Below are 23,559 nucleotides of genomic sequence, written 5' to 3'. Positions count from 1 at the left end.
ATTATTCTGCCATCGAGAAAGAGACTCTTTCCCTTGGGTGGGCAACATTTTGTGGTTTATGTTGAATCTGGTGTTCCTCTGGTGGTCTTCCACCGCTTTGCTGTTGAAATGTTAGCTGTGCAGGTCCTGGTCTCTCGTCTCTTTCTCCTCTGCCACTCTAAAGGTATAGACTGGGGTTGTGGCGTACCCTACCAGTATTGTTGCATACAGCTGGTAGAATGGTAGAAAGTAGTTCTTGTAGTCCTCTCATGCACTTGGTGTCCCTGGTGCTGTGCTCGCGGTTGTCTTTTGAAGGTGCTGAATTCTGGCTTTTTGCGAATAAGTTGCTTTTCTCAGCAGCCTGCTCGTTTGTCTCCCTGTTGAGTTGCAACTATACTATGGCTTTTTATGGCTTTTTTTTACATACTATTTTGATGTACTATACTGGCATTTATTCAAAATACTATACTGTGGCGATATCTTCACATACTATACTATTTTTTGACATACTATAGCGTGTCTTTTTTTCAACATTCTATATTATTACTTTTTTGACACTTTTTCAACGCATGATGCTATATTTTAATGCCTTTTTTTCAACACACTATAATATTTATTTCTATTACTATTTTGACATACTTAATTGACGTGATGTTATAATACTACTTTTGGCGATTATTTTATGGCCTTTTTGTCGACGTACCATGCTATGACTTACATTTATTCATAGTATTACTTTTTTGATATAGTGTGACTTTTCTTACTTTTTCCGACATACTATGACTTTAACTTTGTGCGACATAGTATACTAAGACATTTTCAAAGCTTTTTCTGACATACTATACTATGATTTCTTTCCTCTTGACATATTATACGATTTTCTTTCCTTTTTCAACATGCTATAATGATTTTTTTCGACATACTATGAATTTTTTAAAACTTTTCCAACATACTATACTATGGCCTTTTCTGGCTTTCTTTTTATGTACTGTATACTAGATCATGACTTACTACTTTTTCATCGACATAAAGTTTTTTTCCCATATAAACCCATACAATGGCTTTTTTATGTGTTTTGTTTTTTTTCCGACATGCTATTGTCACAACTGCTGAAGCAGAACAGATGAGATGGACCCAAATACAGATTCAGATTTAGGCTGAAGACTTTTTAATTACAAAACGTTGTTACAGAAATGACAAGGAAGTTAACCGAAACTCTACAGAGCAACGGAGGAAGACTCAGACGATGCTCAACTTAAAAAATAAAACAGGAAGAAATATTTTAGAATAACCCATGATGGTGAAAGCTGTGAAATTACTTTATGGCTTTTTTTCCAACATACTGTGACCCATTCCCATATTATATTATGATTTATTTTACTTTACAAAACGTTGGCTTTTTAATGACTTTGTGACATACGACCTCTTTTCATGATTTTTACATACTGAACTTTGACATCATATACCGTTTTCTTTTTGTTACTTTGACATTCAATACAATATTTTTCATGACTTGTTTTGATTAGATTCTACAAAGTACATACTAATATCACATTTTTCATGTGTGTATATATATATATGCAGACTAACACTTATTAGCAATGTCATTTGCCTGACACGCTTCCTGCTCAGGCTGAGAAGGACACAAACTGCTACTGTGAGAATGGTCTCTTTGCAGTCTCGCAGGCTTATTTCAAAATCTTATTTTAGCCCAAACCGAACTGCAACCGTTTTGACGGGTGTAATATACAAGTAGGTCCATCTGCAGGTCCACCGTAACACCAGATAGACCTACTTGTAGCTTCCTAGCACGGACAGTAGCAAGTAGACAGGATGTGGGATGCACAGATATCTGTCCAGCTTCAAGGACGGCTCTCTTTGATGGAAATGAAGTTGTAGCTCGTTGTCTACCTCACTGTGGCTGCAAAGAGGCTGTTTTTGTTGAACTTTTTGCTTTTGAGGTGTTGAACAGGGAAGTTTGAATCTATTAAAGTATTTTCTACTAACTTGGGGCTATGTACTTAGACGATTGCGCAACACAATTTCCTTGATGTCTGTATTGGTAAGCGCAGATATTTGGCAAAGACTTTCCATCAGTAAACATTCTCAAAACATGGTTTGGTTCACAGTTTCCCTCCACATACAGAGCAAGTGTTCAAAGACCTCGGCTACCAAACCCGCCACCACCTTCAAAGTCTGCGTCTCGTCTACTTTCTGTTGCATGTAGACACATCATGGAGCCTGAAACTGCAGAGACCCTTCTCTAAACAAAATCAATGAATAAATTAAAATGCTTACAATTAGTTTTTTACATGTAGTTATATTTCCACATTTATTTATCCTTTTAAACTTTATTATGGCGCTGCTTTTCCTCATTAACCACCTGGCTACTAGGCTGCCACATTTGGGAGACCAGATGAGTTTAGAAGTAAGAAAAGAGCACATGTTACAAAGTAACAAACATGGAAGCTGGTAATCACTCGTGTGAGCATGTGTGCTTGTGTGCAAGTCTGCAGCAAACAAAACAATAGCCGGTGGCTCCGTGGAGAGGTGGTGATCTTTAAAGTCTGTGACGACAGCAGGCCCAGGTGTGGCTCATGACGCCAGATCCTGCAAAACAAAGAAAAGAACATTAGAAACTATGGCTCGGTAATGTGACTTCACCATCTTTTGGGTTGTACACATGTTTCATACTGACCAGTCCTGAGGTGTACTCCCAACCGGCCAATCAACCTCCACGCTGTTTTTCTACATTTGAGACTTTGTTTGGCTTACTTTACTTTGACGGTCACAACCTCATCCTCCACCTCATCCTCCATTTAGCCTGCAGTCTCTCACCTTCTTGTGTGTTAAATTGCAGGAGTGGACACAGGTGTACAGGTGTCAGGCTACCACTCATCGTAATTTGCCATAAAAACCTGGTTCGGACATTACCAGATCGCTAGATCGTAGACTCTGCGGTTGTTTACATTCTTGCTACTGTTCAGTCAGTATTTGTTTTAAACCTGTTTCCCTGTGCCTGCAGTGACCTAAGCCGGACTCAGGCCTCCGTTCCTGGTCTGCCAAGCATCAGCTCTCTGGTGGCCTTCCTCTCTGGTTCAACTCTCTGCTGAACCACCTTCAGCACAACTCACCAACCAGCCCCAACGCAAATAAAGCCACCTTCTAACTTGCCATCGGCTTCCTGTCTTTGTGTCTGGACTTGGGTTTACTCGTCGAGCCTTAACAATCACCGTTTTATGACTTTGTTATTTTTATCGTATGCTGTACTATGACTACGATGATTTGTCTCCATGACATACTGTACATTCACTGTTTTATGGCATACTACACTAGATTTGTCACCGACTCCTTCGTTACATTTTATGGCACATTATACTATGACATATTTATGACATGCTATATTATGACATTTATTATTTACTATATTTATAATATTTTTTTTTAACCATAAGAGTGTTTAATACCTTTTTTATAGACCTATACTATGACTTTATTATATTCTATGACCTTTCCCGGCCTAATAAACTAAGTTTATAATATACTGTACTTTTTATGAGATTTTTTGATATTAAATCCTTGTGACCCTTCGTCATCATAATATTACCACTTAATTAAAATCCACTAGTTGACAGTATTAAGAGAGAGCTCTCAGAATATCAGCAGCAAACATAATCTGGCCATTAATGAGGGAAACTTCTCTCTCGTCTCAAGCAGCTCGACAGAGACCTCCTTGTTCCAGTTCAGAAGGTGACTCATCCATTTACAGTGGAACACAAGCCTCCTCCTGCAGGGGGAAGCTGAAGCAAGGCAAACAGAGACCCCTAGAGGCCATTCTCTGCTGGTGCTGAGGAAACAAATGTCTATAACACATCATCACAGCAGCTCCACCATTCAACTATAGACGTCAGTGTCCTGCCTCTCATTCACTCACTCATTCTACCAGCAGCCTCGGGTCAGGGGCCTCACAGCTGCAGCATGTCGGCATACTTTACCTCGGACTTTTCCACTTTGAGCCTCCACTTTGGGACCTGGTTTGTACTTCGTCAGTAATCATTCATCAATGAATAAAACAGCAGCTGTGGAGCACAAGGTACACTCAAAAAAACGACGCTTTCAACGAACTTAATAAAATCATGGAAAGGATTTCCACATGATTAAAATGCTTTCTTTAAGCATAAAAAAATTATGTTGATACAACTTAAAGTAATTGAGTAGGATCAACTTAATTTATGAGGGTTGGTTCAACGCATTTACTTGGGTTGTGTCCAACTCAATTTAATAGGGTGGGTTTGACTAATTCTACATTAGTAAAAAATACAATAGTCAATTAAGTTGGACCAACCCAAATGAATTAATTTAATCCGGCCCAAGTAAAATAGGTTGGACTAACCCTAATAAATTACGTTGATCCGGCCCAAGTAAATTATATTGGACCAACAGAATTGCTTTTTGCTTAAAGAAAGCATTTTAATCGTGTGGAAATCCTTTCCATGATTTTATTAAGTTAGTTGAAAGCGTCGTTTTTTTGATTAAACGTGGAGTTGTCAGGTGCTTGTATGGGTCTACAGACCCATACAAGCACCTGACAACTCCACGTTTAATCGTGTTGAAATACTTTCCATGATTTAGCTAAGGTAATTCTAAAAAATAACTTTAGAGTGTTAACATATTTTAAACGTTTACCGTGAACCAGAACTGAAACTTAAGTTTTAACAAAATATACAGCCGGCTGGAAACATAACAAGACAAATGGGAGATGTTGCAATACAATTGTATTTCTCAAAGGAGGCACTGAATAATGTTTTAACAACCAGTTGCTTGCAAACATACATATCAAAATTACAAGTTTTCTCAACTTTCTATGACATTCAAAATAATATTATATATATATATATATATATATATATATATATATATATATATATATATATATATATATATATATATATATATATATATATATATATATTATTCAAAATAATAAAGTACACTGCTTCACTTATTTTTGAAAGTGCCAACATAGTGGATCTTGGTACTTCATCCATTTGAAAAAAAACAAGCGGTTTAAAAAAACAAACACATTCCTCTTAAAACCTTTCTAACATTCTTCTTAAAAGATTTCAAACATTCTTCTTCAAACATTAAAAACATTCCTTTTAAACATTTGCAATTACTAACTTACTGCACTTGTCGTTTAATGTCCTGGTGAACTCACAGGATTACAGAATATAGCACAGAAACACGGAAGTTTCTTATCTGCTTTAGCCATCAGTGGGCAGTCTCAAACTAATGGAAAAGCTTTGTTTTGAGAGCTTGTCCTTTTATGGATAGTTTGTTTCCATTTAGTTCCATCATGATCTTCTGCAGAGCTTCGAATGTGTACTTGAGCTCTGGAAGGTAGCTCAGGTTGAGAGCATACACAAGCGCAAGCAACATTGACAACGCAAAAGGTACCTTTTCCAACTCATCTAGCACTTCCACCCCCTCCAGAATGACTCCAACATCCTCAGGGTCATCACTGGGCTCTGCACCTTCTTTTCGAATGACAAGGATTCCAAAGACGGTCTCTGCCATGGCTGTTTGACTGCTTTCGAAATTCTGTGACAAAACAATTAACAAGGGCAATCATTTTTCACTTATTTGCATTACATCCCATTTTTATTGCACATGTTAATTTGACTGTATAAACAGCTATCAATAACTTTATTCACATAATTAAAAGACATTATGACTACCTGATATTAAATTGTTTCACTGAGCCATGGTGAGCTACTTCAATGACTAAGCCCTACCAGTGGCTTGTCTGTTACCATGAGATCAGTGGTTGTTATTCTAGCATTACTAAGGTAAATAAAAGTTTCACGTTTTTAAAGCTAATGGCAACCAAGAGGAAATCACATCTATTCCAACTGTGATCATCCCCAAATAAATATAAAGGTAAATGAACATACCTTGTCCCTCACCAGCTTCTCTGGATCTTCGTTCAGGTAGACACAGACCTTTGAGGACGCATTCTCGTCTGACGTCAACGCTGTCAGTCTAAGTATGCAGATAAGAGAAAATATGCAAAATTAAATAACATTAGGAACACCATCTCAACCAACCAGCTTATTAATCACAATGATTAACAATGCAATATCCATGTGTGCATTAGTATGTGAACCCTTGGGATCCAGTAGCTGCTGGCGCCTATGACTTCAACTACACCTTTCCTAAAGTTTCTTATTAATCTCCCAAGGTTTTTGAATGTTCGCTACCGATCACAGCTTGGCATCACCACCCTAATTTCAGAAATGCGTATTATTCTGGAACCTCTCAGTTCATTTTAAATTGCCATGGGGCATTATCAACAGGTGCAGACAACCAATAAGAGCAACGGGGAAGTAAAAAAATACAAAAGCTCTACGAGTAGAATAGCCTCTCTTTAACTTTTCCATTGTTATCATACCTGGGTTATGGGTACCATGATGCTCTTGATCTTTCTCCCTTGAACTCCACCTTTCTTGGCATACACCTGGATCAGGTTTTCAGAGTGAAGATCCAGCTGGGAGAAGAACTTTGACTGCAAATTGATTGTTGTGATTCTCTTGAATTCTGCATTCACCTACACAAAAAAGAAATTAGTTTGGCTATTTTGTTGTCAGGTACACATTTGATATTGCAGTTCAGTCCGTTCAAGACATGCAAATGCACAATACACGCATCTTCAACTGCAGGGTTATCTTGAGTATGTTCATCTTCCTCAGGATTATCACAGGATTCTTGTGAAACTTCACTGGTTGTAACTACTTGAAATATTTTAACGTATGTGGATTGTGTTTCCTGGTCTTGTGAGAGTGAAATGTTCCGTATACATTTGTTTGAACACTGCAACCCCCAAACATACAAGTAACAGTTTCTTGACTCTTCAAATGAGTGCAAATGTGTAAAAAAGAATCCTTCTCTGTGGAAGATCAATACAAGTGCACAAATGACAACTGAATGTTGACAATTCTAGCAGCTCCTGGGAGTTTTGTTGAAGATGGACTGTACTTAAATGAATGTGCAAAGCATTCCACATCTTAAAAGTACATGGGCAGTTTATGTGTGGGCATGGCTAGCGCTGCATGTGCTGTAGTCTAATATGTTTTAGTAGCTCATATCTATCAGATAGAGATACACTACACTCCATACACCTCCACATAATTTAGCTAGACCATCACACATAAGCTTTTTAACATTGGAATCGCTTGTTCAGTCACAAAAATTCACCGTTTCATGCCTGGCAGGTCAGTGAGGTTGACCAGGACACTCTTGCGGTGGGATGGTGCAGTCAGTGAGGTTGACCAGGACACTCTTGCGGTGGGATGGTGCAGTCAGTGAGGTTGACCAGGACACTCTGGGGGATAGCAGACACAGGACACTTTTGCAGTCAGAAGTTGCTGCAATAAAGTCAGAACAATCAATGAAGGTTAAGTTATCTTGATGAAAAAATTATTGTCAAGGAAAGTAGCAAATATTATATATTTTTCTCACTGTGACTTTCTGCTATTTGTAAAAACACAGCATATTTGTAAAGATTTATCATGTAAAAAAAAATATAGATACATTTACTTCAATTATCTTTTATTAATTCAATATTATTAACAAATATAAATGTTACCCCCAAGTTAACACATCTCTTCTATCATTGGAAAGATTAAATAAATAAAGATTGAATAAATACAATCGGGCCTGTAGCAACGTCCTCGTAGTAAAAACACAGAATTCAGCATGTTCTGCATCATAACAAGCTGCCCTTATTCACGAATAAATCATACAGACTTCTCTTCAAACTAATTCCCCTGTTATAGACAATGAGCATTCATCTGTCGTACAAAAATAACTCTTTCTGGAACATATGGTAAAACAATACTTACAGTGATAAAGTGCACGGTTACGGTGACTCTGGATTATTTAGCAATGGATGTCCACACATAGCTTATTACTACTATCGTACCTGCTTTCCTCAGGTAACGCTACTCCATGACTTTAGCTGTGGTTGGTTGTAGAGAGAGAGAGCGTGTCGCTGTCCATAAAAACGTTGCGATATCTCGGCTCCAAAGTGTGCAACGTAGCGCGAAAGCTCTGATTTGAATCCGGTCAAATTGTATCCATATTCGGCTAATCAAACTCAGCCACCCTCACCCAAACTCTGCTAGTATTTAGCTTAGCTTAGAAAGTAAAGAAGACACGCGTGTATTAACTTACGTCTGCTGCATTCGGCAGCAGTAAGAAACGGCTAACACAGGGACAGTGAATCTACACATGCGGGAGAAAGTCAAACGGACACTGAGGTCTGCAGCACGTTAGCTCAACGTTAGCGCGCTAACGTTAGCACGGCTAACGTAAGCAGGCTAACACAGGGACAGTGAATCTACACATGCGGGAGAAAGTCAAACGGACACTGAGGTCTGCAGCACACAAGTCCACAACATCACCCTGCAGGGCATCACTGGTGTGAACACTGATAAAACCGGCTAACGTTAGCGCGCTAATTTAACTCTACAGGAAGTATGCCAACGTCATTAACATTTGTTAGCTAGTTGTGAACACCTTATAATATGTCGGTAACACGTTACCTCGTCATTAACAATAGCTTACCGTTCACAATGGCAAGTTATGAGGCAGGTTGCAAAAAAGGAGACAACCTAACGCTAACGCGGCACAGCTAGCCGTGGGGACTGTTGGCTTTTTAAGTTTGGTCGAAAATAACAAATAGCCTCAACAGAACAACTAGCTAATTAGCTAAGAGCTGAAGACATTTATGCACATATTATTTTGCATTTAGGCGAATGATGGTGGATTTCTGCTTACCTTTTCCATGTGCAAGCCAACGGTGTATCTTCTTCTCAACAATCTTCTTCTGAAGAAGACTGCCTTCGTCCTGATTTTCGCGGTCATGCCTAGATACTCAATTGTCTCAGTTTATCGCAACATGAATGGATCTAATAAATGTTACGTTTTTGAAGTTCATGCAAATCCTACATGACTGAATCACGTTCACATTGGAAACATGAATGAATATCGTTCGAAATACATGTTACACTATAGTAAATGTAACAGCCTCCCAAAATCCTTTTTTTGAGTGTACAGTGAAAACAGGGCCTTATATTATGATGTAAGACAACACACAATCAGTAACACTAGACTATGAATATTGATTTGTACACATCTGTATTTCAAGCAGTTAAATAAAACCCTCTACTATTTCAAACTGCATGACCACTGACCACTGATCTCTTACATATTGTAAACACATCCCTTCTCTCAGGTGTCTTCCCACAAGCCATAAAAACTGCAGTTATTAAACCGCTCCTAAAGAAGGTTAGTTTAGACTCCGCAACGATGAAAAATGATAGGCCAATATCAAACCTCCCATTTTTAAGTAAAATAATATATCAAGGATTAGAGGACTTATGTCTCAACAGGATTTGGAAAAACTTGTCCATGCATTTATCTTCAGCAGACTGGACTACTGTAACGGTGTGTTTACAGGTCTCTGTAAAAAGTCCGTCAGAAAGCTGCAGCTGATTCAGAACGCTGCAGCTCGAGTCCTCACTAAGACCAGGAGGGTGGACCACATCACTCCAGTTCTGAGGTCTTTGCACTGGCTTCCTGTCCAACAAAGAATTTACTTTAAAATCCTGCTGTTGGTTTACAAAGCACTGAATGGTTTGGGACCAAAATACATCTCTGATCTGCTGCTACCTTATGAACCATCCCGACCCCTCAGGTCGTCTGGGACCGGTCTACTTTCTGTTCCCAGAGTCAGAACTAAACATGGAGAAGCAGCGTTCAGTTTTTCTGCTCCACATATCTGGAACAAAGTCCCAGAAAGCTGCAGGTCTGCTGAGACCCTCAGCTCATTTAAATCAAGATTGAAGACCTTTCTGTTTGCTGCTGCCTTTAATTGAACCACATTCAATTCATATATTAATCCATTTCCTGCATTTCTGCATTTTACTACTGCATTTGATTTCTTACACTGTTTCTTTAATTGTTTTTAAATCTCCTTTTCTTTTGCCTTGTGTTTTGATGCTTTTAATGGTTTTATGTGAAGCACTTTGAATTACCTTGTTGTTGAAATGTGCTATACAAATAAACTTGCCTTGCCTTGCCAGGCAGCTGTCTGCAGCAGTGTGCAGGGATCTCAATCTTTAACATGCGACAGGATCGCTGCCTTAGAATGGGCTGAAATGTCTCATGAGAATTACCTTCATTGTTGTAATTAAGAAAATTTACAAGGAAGTATTTTAGTACACTTTCTTCTATTTTCACTTCAGCGCATATTTGATGTACATACTGTATGGTACTCTGTTTTCAAAAGGCAAGAATGACAGAAGACACCACCATGTGTTCGTTCAGTTTGCTTTGGACCCTTTATCACGTAAAGAAAAAAACTCCTGCTGCTGGAGAAGTATAAGTATACCTTTTCAGTGTGGATCATTCCACAGCAGTGTTTCAGTGCTCTCCAGTAAAAACGGGGACATTCATCCTGTCGCGTGACTGCCACCTGCTGACTCAGCAGTGCAACTCATCCAACAGGGTGCCGTCAGAGTGCAGCTCGCATTCAGTCAGCCGGCGTCTCCTCCATCCACCAACTGTAAGCAAGAAGCCCTCAGCTTGGTCTACGCGACCACTAACAAACATCAGTGTTTGGGTACCAGCCAAAAGGACAACACTGCAGGAGGAGGAGGAGGAGGAGGAGGAGGAGGAGGAGGAGGAGGAGGAGGAGGAGGAGGAGGAGGAGGAGGAGGGAGGAGGAGGGGGGGGGGCGCTCATGTATAAAGTCAAAGGGCTGCACATGTGGGGCCACATTGACAGAGAGACTCCAGACTGACGCCTCTGCGCTCCCTGCGGGAATCTCTTGAGGACGATCCCCGACACATTTTGCGTAGGATTGATTCACTGGATGGTTATTTTGTCCGCTGCTGGAGGATTATTCATTTCCTTGAGCAACATTATTTTAGTTTTTTTAGAAGCGCCTGCCGTCATGGATGTATACATTTGGATGTCCGCGTTGTCAGTGATGCACTCCTGCATTATGTGCGCAGGTAACTTTTGCATGTTTGTTTTTCTCTCCGACAGACAAACGACTTATTTTATTTAACCTGTGCAGTAGCTTCAATACAGCCACATAACATCTGTATTACTTTCATTATTTCACAGTTAAAGTGTGAATCGTGTGTCTGCAAAGTAGCAAAACAAACTATTGCTGCAATTATGCGGACACAAAATGCGGTGTTTTGATAAAGATGATTCAATTACAGCGCTATCTGCGCCAGCTGGAGAGACACCCACTGCCTCCACCGACAACCAGCTGCGGCGACATGTGCGGACCAAACGCTGCTCCTGCGCCACTTTCATGGACAACGAGTGCGTCTACTTCTGCCACCTGGACATCATATGGGTCAACACTCCCGAGTAAGTCAACATCAACACATTCTTGAGAGTGAGACACTTCATTTGGGGCCACAACAACAAAGAGAGCGAATTATTTACTGATTAGAAATATTGGACAGAGGTTTAATCAGCAAATATTAAGATGGAGATTTTGAGGAATTGGACGGGATCTGTTAATTAAAGTAGCTTACAGTTAGCTTTTGAGACGTTTTACTTTATAAATATTAAACAATCAGACTCCAGTCATTCATAAGGTGTTTAACCTGAGTTATGTCACCCTTGCATTCCAGGCGCGTGGTCTCGTACGGACTGGGCAACGCTCCCAGAACGAAGCGCGCGGTCTCGGACTCGCGCTGCCAGTGTCTCCGCCAAAACGACATCGCGTGTAGAAACTTTTGCCGGCTGGAAACCCGCCTCAGGTAATGACAAGTCATTTGCATTTCCATCACAGCTTCCCAAACATCTCGTGAGCAGACAATAATAACAACAGGCCACCCGTTTATCGGATCCTGTCTGCGATACAATGGCCCGAGTCGGAGCTTTTGTGCTCCTTTCCCCGCGTGTGGGAACAAGTTCCACGTCTTAAATGAGTGTGTCGAAACTGTGGGACGCTTAAATGAAATGGGATCCCGGTTCTCATCGTGTGCGTGTGTTTTTCTGCGCTCGCAGGTATGACACATCCCCAGACACGGTGATCCGCTCTGCCCAGGGCGCTGGTTGCGCAGGGGCGCAATGCAAACACGAGCTGGCAGCCGACACGGGCAGTAAGAGGTAAAACGACCCGCTGACACTGACGGAGGCGGAATATCTCTGTGTATTTGCAACAATAAATGGACATGGTAATGATAAACTCACGCAACACTGAGGCTCTCTCAGGGTATTTATTTATTTATATATATAAATATATATATATATATATATATATTTATATATATATATAAATATATATATATATATATAAATATATAAATATATATATATATATAAATATATATATATATAAATATATATATATATATATATATATATAAATATATAGCATGGTGAGCCTGCAGAGATTAAAAACAAGCAGCACGTGGAATTTCTAAATAAACCCTCAAGCAAGGGATTCCCTACACGAGGACTGAGCACAATAATGCCTTCTCTAAAACCTCGAGGATTGCCAAATAGAATTTAATGCATCACTTTCCATCGCTTAGGAGCGAGAGTAATGTGGGCGCTCTGGAACATGATGGTACACGAGTGCTGCTGTGGCAAACTCAACCTCTCAAAGCGGCGCCATTCGTCTGCACTTTGACACATTAATAAGAGGGAAAAAACAAACGGCAATCTGCTGAAACCACTTAAAAGTGTGTTGTGCATGACACTTGGCATGCTCGGCGCTTTGAATGCGAGTGACTGACGGCTCAAGTCCAGCCAGCTTTAGAGGCTCGCATTTGACATAACCTGGGGAAATGGATGGTTTGGGTGACCGGCTGTTTTTCCGTCTCTGTGTGCACAGGATGAGGAACGGCAACAAGAAGCGGGTGTCGCCTCTGGCAATCAGGGCCGCCTTGAGAACCCGTCTGCTGCTCAAGAAATGGAGGGCGAGGCAGCGGCACAGGGCCAGAGCGTGGGAGGGCGAGAGCACGGCCTCCTAAAGACGACAGATGACCTCCGCACCTTGTCATGCAGAAAGGGGGGAGAGAGAGAGGGTTTCATTAGCCCTTCTCTAAAAGCCAGTGGGGAGCCCCGTGGAGAGACGATGGAGAGCCCAGAGGAGCTCGGCTAACTCACTCTGTGTTGGCTTCTCCGAGGCTGCGGCGTCAGAGCAGAGAGCTTTCACATCTGGACTTGGTGGCGCTTCACGAGACAGATGAACGAGGTCAGAGACAACAGAGAGAGTTCAGGTGAAGGAAGATAAGCCGAGCAGAGGACTCGGCCTGCAGAGTCGAGGACATTCATCTTGTAGGTGTTCGCCGTCGGACCCTTTGGACTCAAAAACCAAATAGAATTTCATAAACTTGACATTACTGGAAGGATTTAAGACGAATCCCTCTGTTACAGAGCATAAAAACCGCTGCGGTATATGGATGAAGGCGGTGCTTATTATATTTCAAAATGCCATTATACGGATGCAAAAGCCAGCTGCTGTACAAGATGTACTGTGTAATAGAGCGGATCACGTGCCTCACTGCTTTGTTTGGAGACGTTTCTCCACCGACTGAAACTATTGGCTACGCCTCCTTTATGTCTAGTCGGCGTATACGCTGTACAGTAGCTGCTAGGAGTGTTGTCATGCTGATGTTATCAAAGATTTCTCTGCATTTGTCATAATTTAATTATTTTTCACTAAATATGCTCTGCACGTGTTCTATGTATTTATTGTTTTGTTACACATTGTAATTTGATGGCCATATTGGTCCGTCACATGTTTTGGGTTCGTCATTTCCATGAAATGTTGTGTCACCAAGTTGCCAAATTTTGGCCAAACTGAAATAAAAGTTATACCCTTATTTAAAAAAAAGACAACTGATCAACTATCATTGTTGTTTCGTGTGCAATGAATTGGATCTCTGCAGCTCAAACAGATCCCTGACCTGAGAAAAGGTGTGTTTAACCATCTTCAATTGAAGACTATCTGGAACTGATGCGCCAGAATCTTCTGTGAACAATGAATTTTATAAAACAAGAGGTGTAACAAAAGCAGTCTGGGTTCAGTGCTGAGACGATTTTAAACTTGCAAATAAAAACACTAAAAGTGAACAAGAAAGGAGTGAGACGAAGTGTGAGAGACGGGGATAAAGAGAGTGTTGATGTGGAAGACAACGAGGCAGAGAGTCATGAAGCTCTTAACCTCGCTGCCCTTTCATCTCTGTACACACTGCAATTTCTAAATCAGCTGCATGTAGATGGAAGGTTTCTCTCAGCAGCTTAGATTTCAAAGACAGTTTGTTTTCAGCGCCGTAATGATCTCCTTTGCTTTAAAATACGTTTAGATATCTATCACCCTTCAACCTGAGCTTTTCAAGCTTTTCCCCCGATGAGTGACAAGGCATAATTCATCAAAGCCTGAGTCCTCCTCCTCCTCCTCCTCCTCCTCCTCCTCCTCCTCCTCCTCCTCCTCCTCCTCCTCCTCCTCCTCCATTTCAGTAAATCTGTCATCCGGTTAATTTAGCTGCTGTCAAAGAGAAAACCTCGCACTGGGAAAATGTCAACTTTGCAGGAACTAAGAGAAGAAAAATCAGTTTTTAAAAAAGCCCAAGATGGAGAATTTACTTCACCAATAGAAGCATGCAGTCCTTCATGTGAACAAGTTAACTTTACCACCAAACATGGACAGCAAAGCAGTTTCTCTCAAAAATCTCTAAAGACTCACCCAGTAAGCATGGATCAGAAAGTAACCCCTAACTTAAACTCTGAGGACCAACGATTGAAGTAGGTATTCTTAAAAGTTGTTACCGTCACAAGCACTTTAAAAACGTCGCAAAAGAGGAGATTAATGTGGCGTCCCCTCTCCGTTGTAAATATGAATGTCGTACAAGTTGTTCTTGGGTTGCGTTCAAACATTGGGAGCGCCTTTAACTCGCTGCCATCACTCATCACAGAGCTCCTTGATCTGGCAGCGGTGAACAATCCAATGCAAGTTGGTGGAGTAGTCTTATCTATCCAGCCCATTTAGCAAACAAATCCACGGTGGAGTCTGTGCCTCGGCTTACTGAAAGAAATCAGTCGTGTCCTCCTGCGTGCAAAGAGGTCATATTGTCCAGACAAGATCTACTTGTTGCTTGAGAAACAAAAGACAGTCAGGACTGCAGCGATAGTGTGAGGACAAAAGAGAGGAAAGTCACGATGACACATACATATATTTCTCTCAGGTTTATGAACAAGATGCATGATGTTTGAGACCAAAAGTATTCAGATTCTTCAGTAAAAGGTGACAATGGCACAGTAAATACTGTGCATGTAAAGGATCAAATGTAAAAAACACTCATTCTGCAGAAGAATGATCATATTATATATTAGACTATTGTTACCAAAGCAGCATTTTAATGTTGTAGATCAGCGGTTCCCAAACTTTTTAGGCCACGCACCCCCTTCTACATCCCGACCGGGTTCACGCACCCCCAACCCCCCCCCCCCCCCCCCCCACACCTTAAAAAAAAAAAGCAACAGAGCCGCATAAAAATCGGACGAATGAGAGAACAGTTTGCTCGCGCGTGGCGTTTGTTTACAAGATTAAAAACACAAAAACTCTTCCTGCACCGTGCCTTCGAAAAGGTAACGGACGTAACGTTACGAAGTTAACGGACGATTGGCCAGATTGGCCACATCTGTAGGCTCGTCTACTTGCAGAGAGTAAAACTCACTCTTCTTCACGCGACCGACCAATGTAGCCAGGATGTCTTCGGACAAAGCATCGATGCGCGCGACAGTGTTGTTGGACACCGGGATCACGTCCAACTTTTTCGCTTCTCTCTCTCCAATCATACATTCCACCATCTCTTTAACATTTTTCCCTCTCCACCACCGCCTCTCCTCCCTATTACGCGGTCAGAATACTACCACAACACGCCGCCTGTCTCCGGCAGAAATGCGCTCATCCACGCACGGGAACAACACCGAGTTGTAATATAAACCTCCATAACACCCCGCCACTCTCGGCTCATACCTCCCCAGCAACGAGGCACATCACCCGGTCACAATACCTCCAGAATGTCCCCGGGTGAAATCCGGGACTTGGTTTTATGGTTCCGAGTGGCGGCGCTCACTCGTTGGCGCTGGGACGCGAGGTCTCCGGCCGTCCCCGCCGTGAGGCACCCGATCGTCAGGTCTGTCAGCCCTCGGAACAGGCCGCGGGTCAATAACTGGTGGGTGGCGGGGTAGAGGCGAGGCAGATCACAGAAAAATAATAAAGACTAAAGTATGGCAAAGATATGTTGATGAGAAGCGTATTTGTACGTCAAACACAAACGTAATCAGGGAGAAAATACGTTCGTGGTAAAACGTAATTGAGAATGCATTTTAGTTTTGGGGGAACGTAATTTTTAGGAGACAGGACTGCACCGCCATTACATTTTTCCTCTCGCGCACCCCCTAGAGGCAGCTCGCGCACCCCCTAGAGGCAGCTCGCGCACCCCCAGGGGTGCGCGCACCCCACTTTGGGAATCCCTGTTGTAGATGATCTAAACGGTGCTAACTGGAAGTATTTTACATACTGTTGAGGAGTTTAAATAATGAAATGCATGTTCTATAAGCTCATTATATGCTTTTTTTAAATGTAGAATCAGAATGTGAAAAGTAATTAAATCTGTCAAATAACTGTAATTGAGTAAAAAAAAAAACTATCTGTCTGAAATGTAGTGAAGTAGAAGTATAAAGTGGCATTTAATGGAAATATTAAAGTACAAGGTAGGTCCAAGATTAATTTATTGTCATTGCACAACACAGGGTTGTGCAACAAACTGCAGTTTTAGTCCCATTTTGCTACATAAGAAACAAAAAAAGCTAAAATATTGCTGGATGATAGGATGGAGTTGTACTGAATGCACTTTTCTGCCACTGACATTAATATTCTACCCCGCTTATTAAACATCTGTATCACTACAGGCAGAGGGGAGCCCCGTGGAAAGACGATGGAGAGCCCAGAGCAGCTCGGACCAACGCTTCTCCGAGGCTGCGGTGTCAGAGCAGAGAGCTTTCACATCTGGACTTGGTGGAGCCACAACACTGCCTCCACGGTTTTATCAGATCACCTTTATCAAAACGACTGCTGCATGTTTGCCTCTGCGACGCGGCTCTTTCACTCTTATCTTCAAACTCATCCCATGCCCTTTACGTCACGAGCCAGCCGCCGCTTTATTAAGCTCTCAGTTCCGCAGCGGCATTGCTAGAAAGGAGAGGCCCTCTGCACACTGAAGAGGTCAACGGCACGCAGACGGGCCCGGGACCAAACACAATGGCACTTACCCTCTAAACTATGCAGCATCTACGCAAGGAACTCCCCTGAGACATTAGGTTTTGGCACAACTCATTAGTGTATTGAATAGTGCTGGCGCTAACATAATACCCATAACGCAGCAAGGAATCTCCCCGACTCGACAGGAATTCTCGAGCTCAGGAGCCGAACAATAGGACTCCGAGAGGAACATCTGGGCGGGGCGGACTGGCCTCGACTTCTGACGTTCGATCGACGCCCGACTCTCCCGGGGGGGGGGGGGGGGGCGGGCTGGGTTGGTGAGGGGTGTGTTGCCCGTTTAGTGTCGAGCTTTGCAAGAGAAAGTCAAGACTGGCAACTTGAGAGACTCTCCTTTGTGGTTGAGTTTGACTTGTCATCACATCTGGGCGAGAGGGGATGACACACTTCTCAGAGGGCTGATTATGGGAATCTGCAGGTATCTCTCAGCACTCTGTCTGCCTGTAATCCCGCTCTCAGTCTAACCCAGCCCAGTAACTCCCTGCCTGCCTGTCAGGAGAACAACAAATACTGAAAAGCATTACCCGAATTATCCCCGAGATATTTAAAAAATGCTTTGCCAGGATGAGTCGTGTTCGGTTATGTGCTTCTGCTCTTCCCTGGCTTTATTGAACTTCACTGTTTGTAGTGTGGAGTCAAAGTGGGGGGGGGGGGGGGGGGGGGCCGTCACGCGTTGCTCATGTGCACGTTTTGGAGGGAGTGTTCAGAATGCAAGGAATTATACACCAAGTTTCAGGAACAGGTCACAGTTTGAACTCTGTGGTCCAAAATTAGCTCGGTCAAACGTATACAAGTTACATAACTATATACACTTGATGCACACGGATAATAAACGCATGGGGAAATATGTATTCATTTGGCACTTGACGTAATTATTTGCATTTTTGTTGAAGAGCCTAACAGGTGTTAGTCTTAGAGCATTCCAGATGGAGTAATTCCGCCTGTCGAACATTCATCAACGTCTGACAAGAGAAAGCCTGCGGTGTGCTATGTAGGAGTACAGTTTAACCTCAGTGAAAGCTTTAAAACAGCATAATTTGAAAGAATAAATAGAAAGATATCTCAACATCTACTCCATGGATTGGCTAAAAATGCGACAGTCATTCATGGTTCCCAGACGATGTATCCTCGTGACTTTGATCCGGACTTTTCCTCTAGCACCACCAGCAAGTTGACAATTTAATGGAAATATCTCGACAACAATTCCATGGATTTTCATGAAATTTGGTCCACACATTCATGGTCCCTTCAGGAAGAATTGATGTCCAAATATTTCATCGAGCATTATCATCAGATGAAAAAAAAACAATAATTGGTTTCTGATCCAATACCTTCCAAACAAACTAGATTCCCCATCAGCCTGAGCTCTTTGTAGTTAGTGCTGATAATAAGCATATGTTAGCATGCTAACACACCGAACTAAGACAGTGAACATGGTAAACATTACAGCTGCAAAGCACAAACATGTTGGCTATTTATTGTGATCATGCAGCTTTTAGCTCAGAGCTCCACTGTACGTACAGCATGGCTGTCGACTCTTCTCTGAAGCTTCATTTTATTGGGTTTCAAAGTTATCTGAGTCCAATGATAATGTACCACTGATGGAAATGTCCCCTTCGGCTTGATGATTTTGACCCATATTTTTCTCACAACTATAATTGTCAACAGTAAGTGCTGATATGTTGGAGCAAAAATAAACATTACAGTATCTGAGAAAACATTGCACCGAGCCAACAGACCGCTATCAATGTGCTTTGGGTTTCCAAAGATACATTCAAGTAATAATACATAAGAAATGGGATCACTCAATTACAGCAGCATGCAAGGTAACACGTGTTACTACGAATGTTTGTCTGTTTTGCTCTCCTTTATCACCGTGTTTGTGTACATTGATAGGAGATGAAGCTCTTATTCTGTCTCTTTTTGTCTTGCTCGGCCTCTCTCAACACGGGATGAAAATCCTTTCTAAAGGATGCATAAGGTCAACGTTGATAGACATTGATGGTGTGTATGAAGCTGTGAAGTCTTTTCTTTTGTGTGCAAACCGCTTAAATCAGAGATCAATGCCATTATCTCAGTTTTCATGTGTTAATGCAGGTAAAATATCAAAACAACGCACCAGTCTTTAGAATGAGTTTGAAACAACAAATGTTAAATGTTTGAGTTATTCAAGCAATTTTCCTCTGGAGCAGTTTATCCATCAGCACACAAACCGTTTCATAACATCCTGTCAAAGCCAACGCTCTTTTAAAACGCTATAGGTTACTGTGCAGTTAATAGCTTCGGTTTCCAACATGTTGGTAAGAAAGAAAAGAAAGCCTCGTTATTTCCTTGATCATTTTGAAATGATCCAATCGGTTCAACACAGCATTTAACATGTAACTGTTGAACTAAAATCAAAACTTGAAAATGCACCAGAATCTGAGTTTCACAACTTTGAAACTAATGCAACTTAAAATACAGTAGCATTCTTGTTTTTAAGTCATATTTATACCTTTGATAAGTACACTTACTTCTTTCTTGATATCAATCTTATTACCGTGCGATAAGGAAGTGAACATTTTGGGGAAAGTAGTAAGTGTTATTGTTGGGAAATACACTTATTCCCTTTCTTGTCGGGAGTTAGATGAGAAGATAAATACCTGTACGTTAAGTATGACGCAGGGGATGATTGGTGACAGCTGAGCTCCCGGCCAAGAAAGAGTCCACATTGTAATTTTTACGTTTAAATACAGTCAAGGCCATAAGTAACTGGACTGTGACACACTTTTCTAAATTTGCCTTTTTACATGAGTTCAATGGATTTGAAATCAATATCACATTAACCGTTTAGGATTTACGGCCATTTTTACACAATCCCCCACATTTTCAGTGGCTCAAAACTAATTGTGTTACAAACAGTTTCATGGCCAGGTGCACTCACTATTTCATGACAAATTAAGCAGATAAAAGGTCTGGAGTTAAGTCAAAATGTTAAATTTGCATTTGGTAGCTGCTCTTTGGAACTCTCAGCATGCACCAAATAAACACTTTGGTACATTCTTAAAAAGAAGGAATGCACTGGCAAGCTCACCAACACAAACATCTAAAGTGGATGGTTGCACATTTCTTTCCTTAGTGAAGAAAAATCCCTTCATAACATCTACCGAAGTCAGGAACACTCTGGAGGAGGTAGGCGTGCCATTGTCAAAGTCTACAGTCTAGAGACGCCTTCATGAATCTACATACAGAAGCTTCACAACAAGGTGCAAACCACTGTACACTGAAGAACAGGAAGGCCCGATTAGACTTGAACAGAAAACATCTGAAAAAGACCGACCAGTTTTGGAACAAGATTCTTTGGACGGATGAAACCAAGATGAACTTGTACCAGAATGATGGGAAGAGAAAAGAGTGGAGAAGGAAAGGAACAGCTCACGATCCAAAGCAAACCACATCATCTGTCTAACATGGTGGAGGCAGTGCTTTGGATGGGCATGAATGGCTGCCAATGGAACTGGGTCACTGGTGTTTGTTGATGATGTCATGTTAAGAAGTAAACGTGTGCATTTTTTTACCCTTGGACAGAGCAAACAGTTTCCCATTGTTTCTAATCTTAATGCTAAGCTAAGATAACCATCTGCTCGCTCCAGCTTCCCACTCAAAGTAAAAATATGTGAGTGGTACCAAAATTCTCATCAAACTTGACAAGAAAGGGAATAAGTAAATTTCCCAAGATGTCAAACTACTGCTTTAATAAGCACGGAGTTTGAGTCAGGACATGGTTAGCTTAGCTTAGCATGAAGACTGGGCACAGGGGGAAACAGCTAGCATGGCTCTGTTTAAAGTGAAAGAATACACCTACCGATACCCTTTAAAGCTCACTAATTAACACATTGCTTCTTTGCTTGTTTAATCTGTAATGTAAAACAAATGTATTCATTTGTTGTTGGTGTATTTTCTTTACGAACCAGGCAAACAGTTTCTCCCTGCTTCCAGTCTTGATGCTAGGCTTGTCTAAACATAATCTGACTTAAGCTCCACACACAGCAAACAGCCTTGACAATGATATGTTCTCATCTTACTCTCAGAAAAAAGGCACACTTGTTGTTTGAAGTGGTGTGGGTTTCTGTTTTTGTCATACTGTTTTGTTTACTTTGGACAGAGCGAGGCCGACTGTTTCCACCTGTTTCCAGTTTTAATGCTAAGCTAGGCTAAACACGTCCAGACTTTCGCAATGCACCCACAGACATTGACATAATTGGATCTCCTAAAATGTTGGGAGTATTCTTTCAACAACAACAACCTCACACCCTAAACACACCTAACCCCGTCTGTTACGACCTGAATGATCTGAGCGAGTATCAAGCGCCTCTCTGCCATCTAGCTGCCAGTCAGCAGCCAACCCAGGCTGCGACACCAGCACCAAGAGTCCGGGTTGCTGTTTAGACAGGACGACTGCCAAGTAATAAACTTCTGGGTTTGACTCATTGTGTCAAGTCTTTTTATATGCTCCACCATCGTCCTCATTAGCTCAGCCTTTCATTGTATACGGTCGTGCCAAGACAATTGTTCATGTCGAGGACTGGAATTGTACATTCCCCTCTATTGTCAACACCAAAAGAAATAAATGTGGCTTGATCTGACAGCAGTCACAGCCGAAACAATAACATGCTGCTGCCCACTATGATTCACTCTGCACTCATATAACCAATATCTCTGGAGATATTTTTATATCCTCATGAATACAGTCGCGTTTTTTTCCACATTTGTGTTGATACAGTCTCATGGAAATCAGTTAAAATGGAAACAATCATCATTCAATCATTTTTCAAGGAGTGACTGGGCCGATCAGATTACATAACATACTGACATTTTTGCTTGTAATTAATGTTGTTTGAAAGAGTCTGAAGGTTCTCCAAGCCTTTGTTGCAACAGGTACTCACTTTGTTATACCATCACAGGCTAGCTGCAGTGTTTGAAGTAGAATTAACGGAACACATCAGCTGGTTGCTGCAGCCTTCAACATGTATCGTATTTCTTGTGTTGAATTGGAATTGATGTAGTTCAGTGGAAGTTCAGAGATTGAATCCTATCCCGAGGTGGGAAATAAGGGAGTAACAACCATACGGGCGAGCTGCAGAATGTGCTCTATAAATACGGGAGCGCACAGGAATGAGAAGACTGTTGACATGTGTGCACTGACACTACATGGATGCAACCCGGGATGTAAACATTGTGATTCTTTGAAGTGCAGAGCCGTGCAGGCCGACAGGTCTGTGCAAAGAGCCATGGCTGACACTCAGATGGGTAGTTACCAAGGTGATCTGGTGTACATGATGGATTTCTGGGCCTATATGGAGAGTATTCCTAAAATCTTATAAAAGTCATGTAATCATAAGGTCTCCTACACCAGTCATTCCCAACCCTTTTCGCTTGTAACCCCCCTTAATGCAAATAACCCATAGAGAGATTTACATAAGAAGACCCCTCTCATACCTGTCTAAATGAAAGGCAACATTCCAGCAACCAGTTAGCTTAGCATAAAGACTGGAAAACAGGGAGGAAACTGCTATCCTGCATCTATCCAAAGTTACCAAAAACAGCTTACTTGCACCTCTAAAGATCACTAGTTAACATACATTTTTTAGTCTGTATAAGTGAAAAAACAACAACAATTTGTGGTTTTATAGGAGTTATGTGCAGGACTATTTCCTGTGAACTGACTTCCTCTGCTAGTCACCTGGCAACCTCAAGGCCATCACACGTAGTACATTCACGGAGTCACTGCATCCGGCCAAAACATAGTCCTGCATATAAACACCTGGAAAAAAACAACTTGGCGTTTATTTACACTTTAGAGGTGCTGGTAGACGCACTTCTTACGTTTATCTTCCCCTAAGACGGAGACAGGCTTGCTGTTTCCCCATTGTTATTTAAGATAAGCTTACATAATTCACATACTTCACCACATATGAGGATTTGAATTAGCACAAACCAGAGAATGAACTGCATTATAAAGAAGACATGACCCACAATCTTGATCCCAGTTACCTGAAGTAAACTAAATGACCGCACATACTGATGTCAATGATATCCAGAGCTTGGCCAATATCCTTCAAAATTATCTCCAAGGCTGAGCGGTCAAACTGGGAGATTACCGCGCTGTTACCGTTACCTTCATTTGGTTTGGTTATTAAAGTTATGGCTCTTTTTTT

General features: G+C 41.5%; 1 protein-coding gene and 1 long non-coding RNA gene across 3 annotated transcripts; one reads left to right on the top strand and one right to left on the bottom strand.

Moving 5' to 3' along the window:
• Window positions 1-4,976: 4,976 nt before the first annotated feature.
• On the bottom strand, window positions 4,977-8,890 carry LOC306791298. Of its 2 annotated transcripts, none has more exons than XR_013772740.1 (5): window positions 8,818-8,890; window positions 7,234-7,403; window positions 6,431-6,586; window positions 5,934-6,021; window positions 4,977-5,580 (listed from the first exon to the last, which is right to left on the bottom strand). It is a non-coding gene; the product is annotated as an uncharacterized lncRNA (long non-coding RNA). The 2 variants fall into 2 exon arrangements; XR_013772741.1 differs by lacking the exon at window positions 8,818-8,890 and adding an exon at window positions 7,881-8,052.
• Window positions 8,891-10,996: 2,106 nt separating this feature from the next.
• On the top strand, window positions 10,997-13,799 carry edn1 (endothelin 1; the record flags this gene model as incomplete). The annotated part of the gene is made up of 5 exons (XM_079288268.1): window positions 10,997-11,057; window positions 11,274-11,427; window positions 11,697-11,825; window positions 12,076-12,177; window positions 12,908-13,799. The coding sequence occupies 5 exons, from the start codon at window positions 10,997-10,999 to the stop codon at window positions 13,044-13,046; spliced, it is 585 nt and encodes a 194-aa protein (XP_079144394.1). The 3' UTR covers window positions 13,047-13,799.
• Window positions 13,800-23,559: the final 9,760 nt, after the last annotated feature.

Source organism: Melanostigma gelatinosum, assembly GCF_949748355.1.
Source record: "Melanostigma gelatinosum genome assembly, chromosome: 17".
NCBI lineage: Eukaryota > Metazoa > Chordata > Actinopteri > Perciformes > Zoarcidae > Melanostigma > Melanostigma gelatinosum.
The sequence above is the reverse complement of the archived record's forward strand: the minus strand, read 5'-3'. Positions and strand labels throughout refer to the sequence as shown.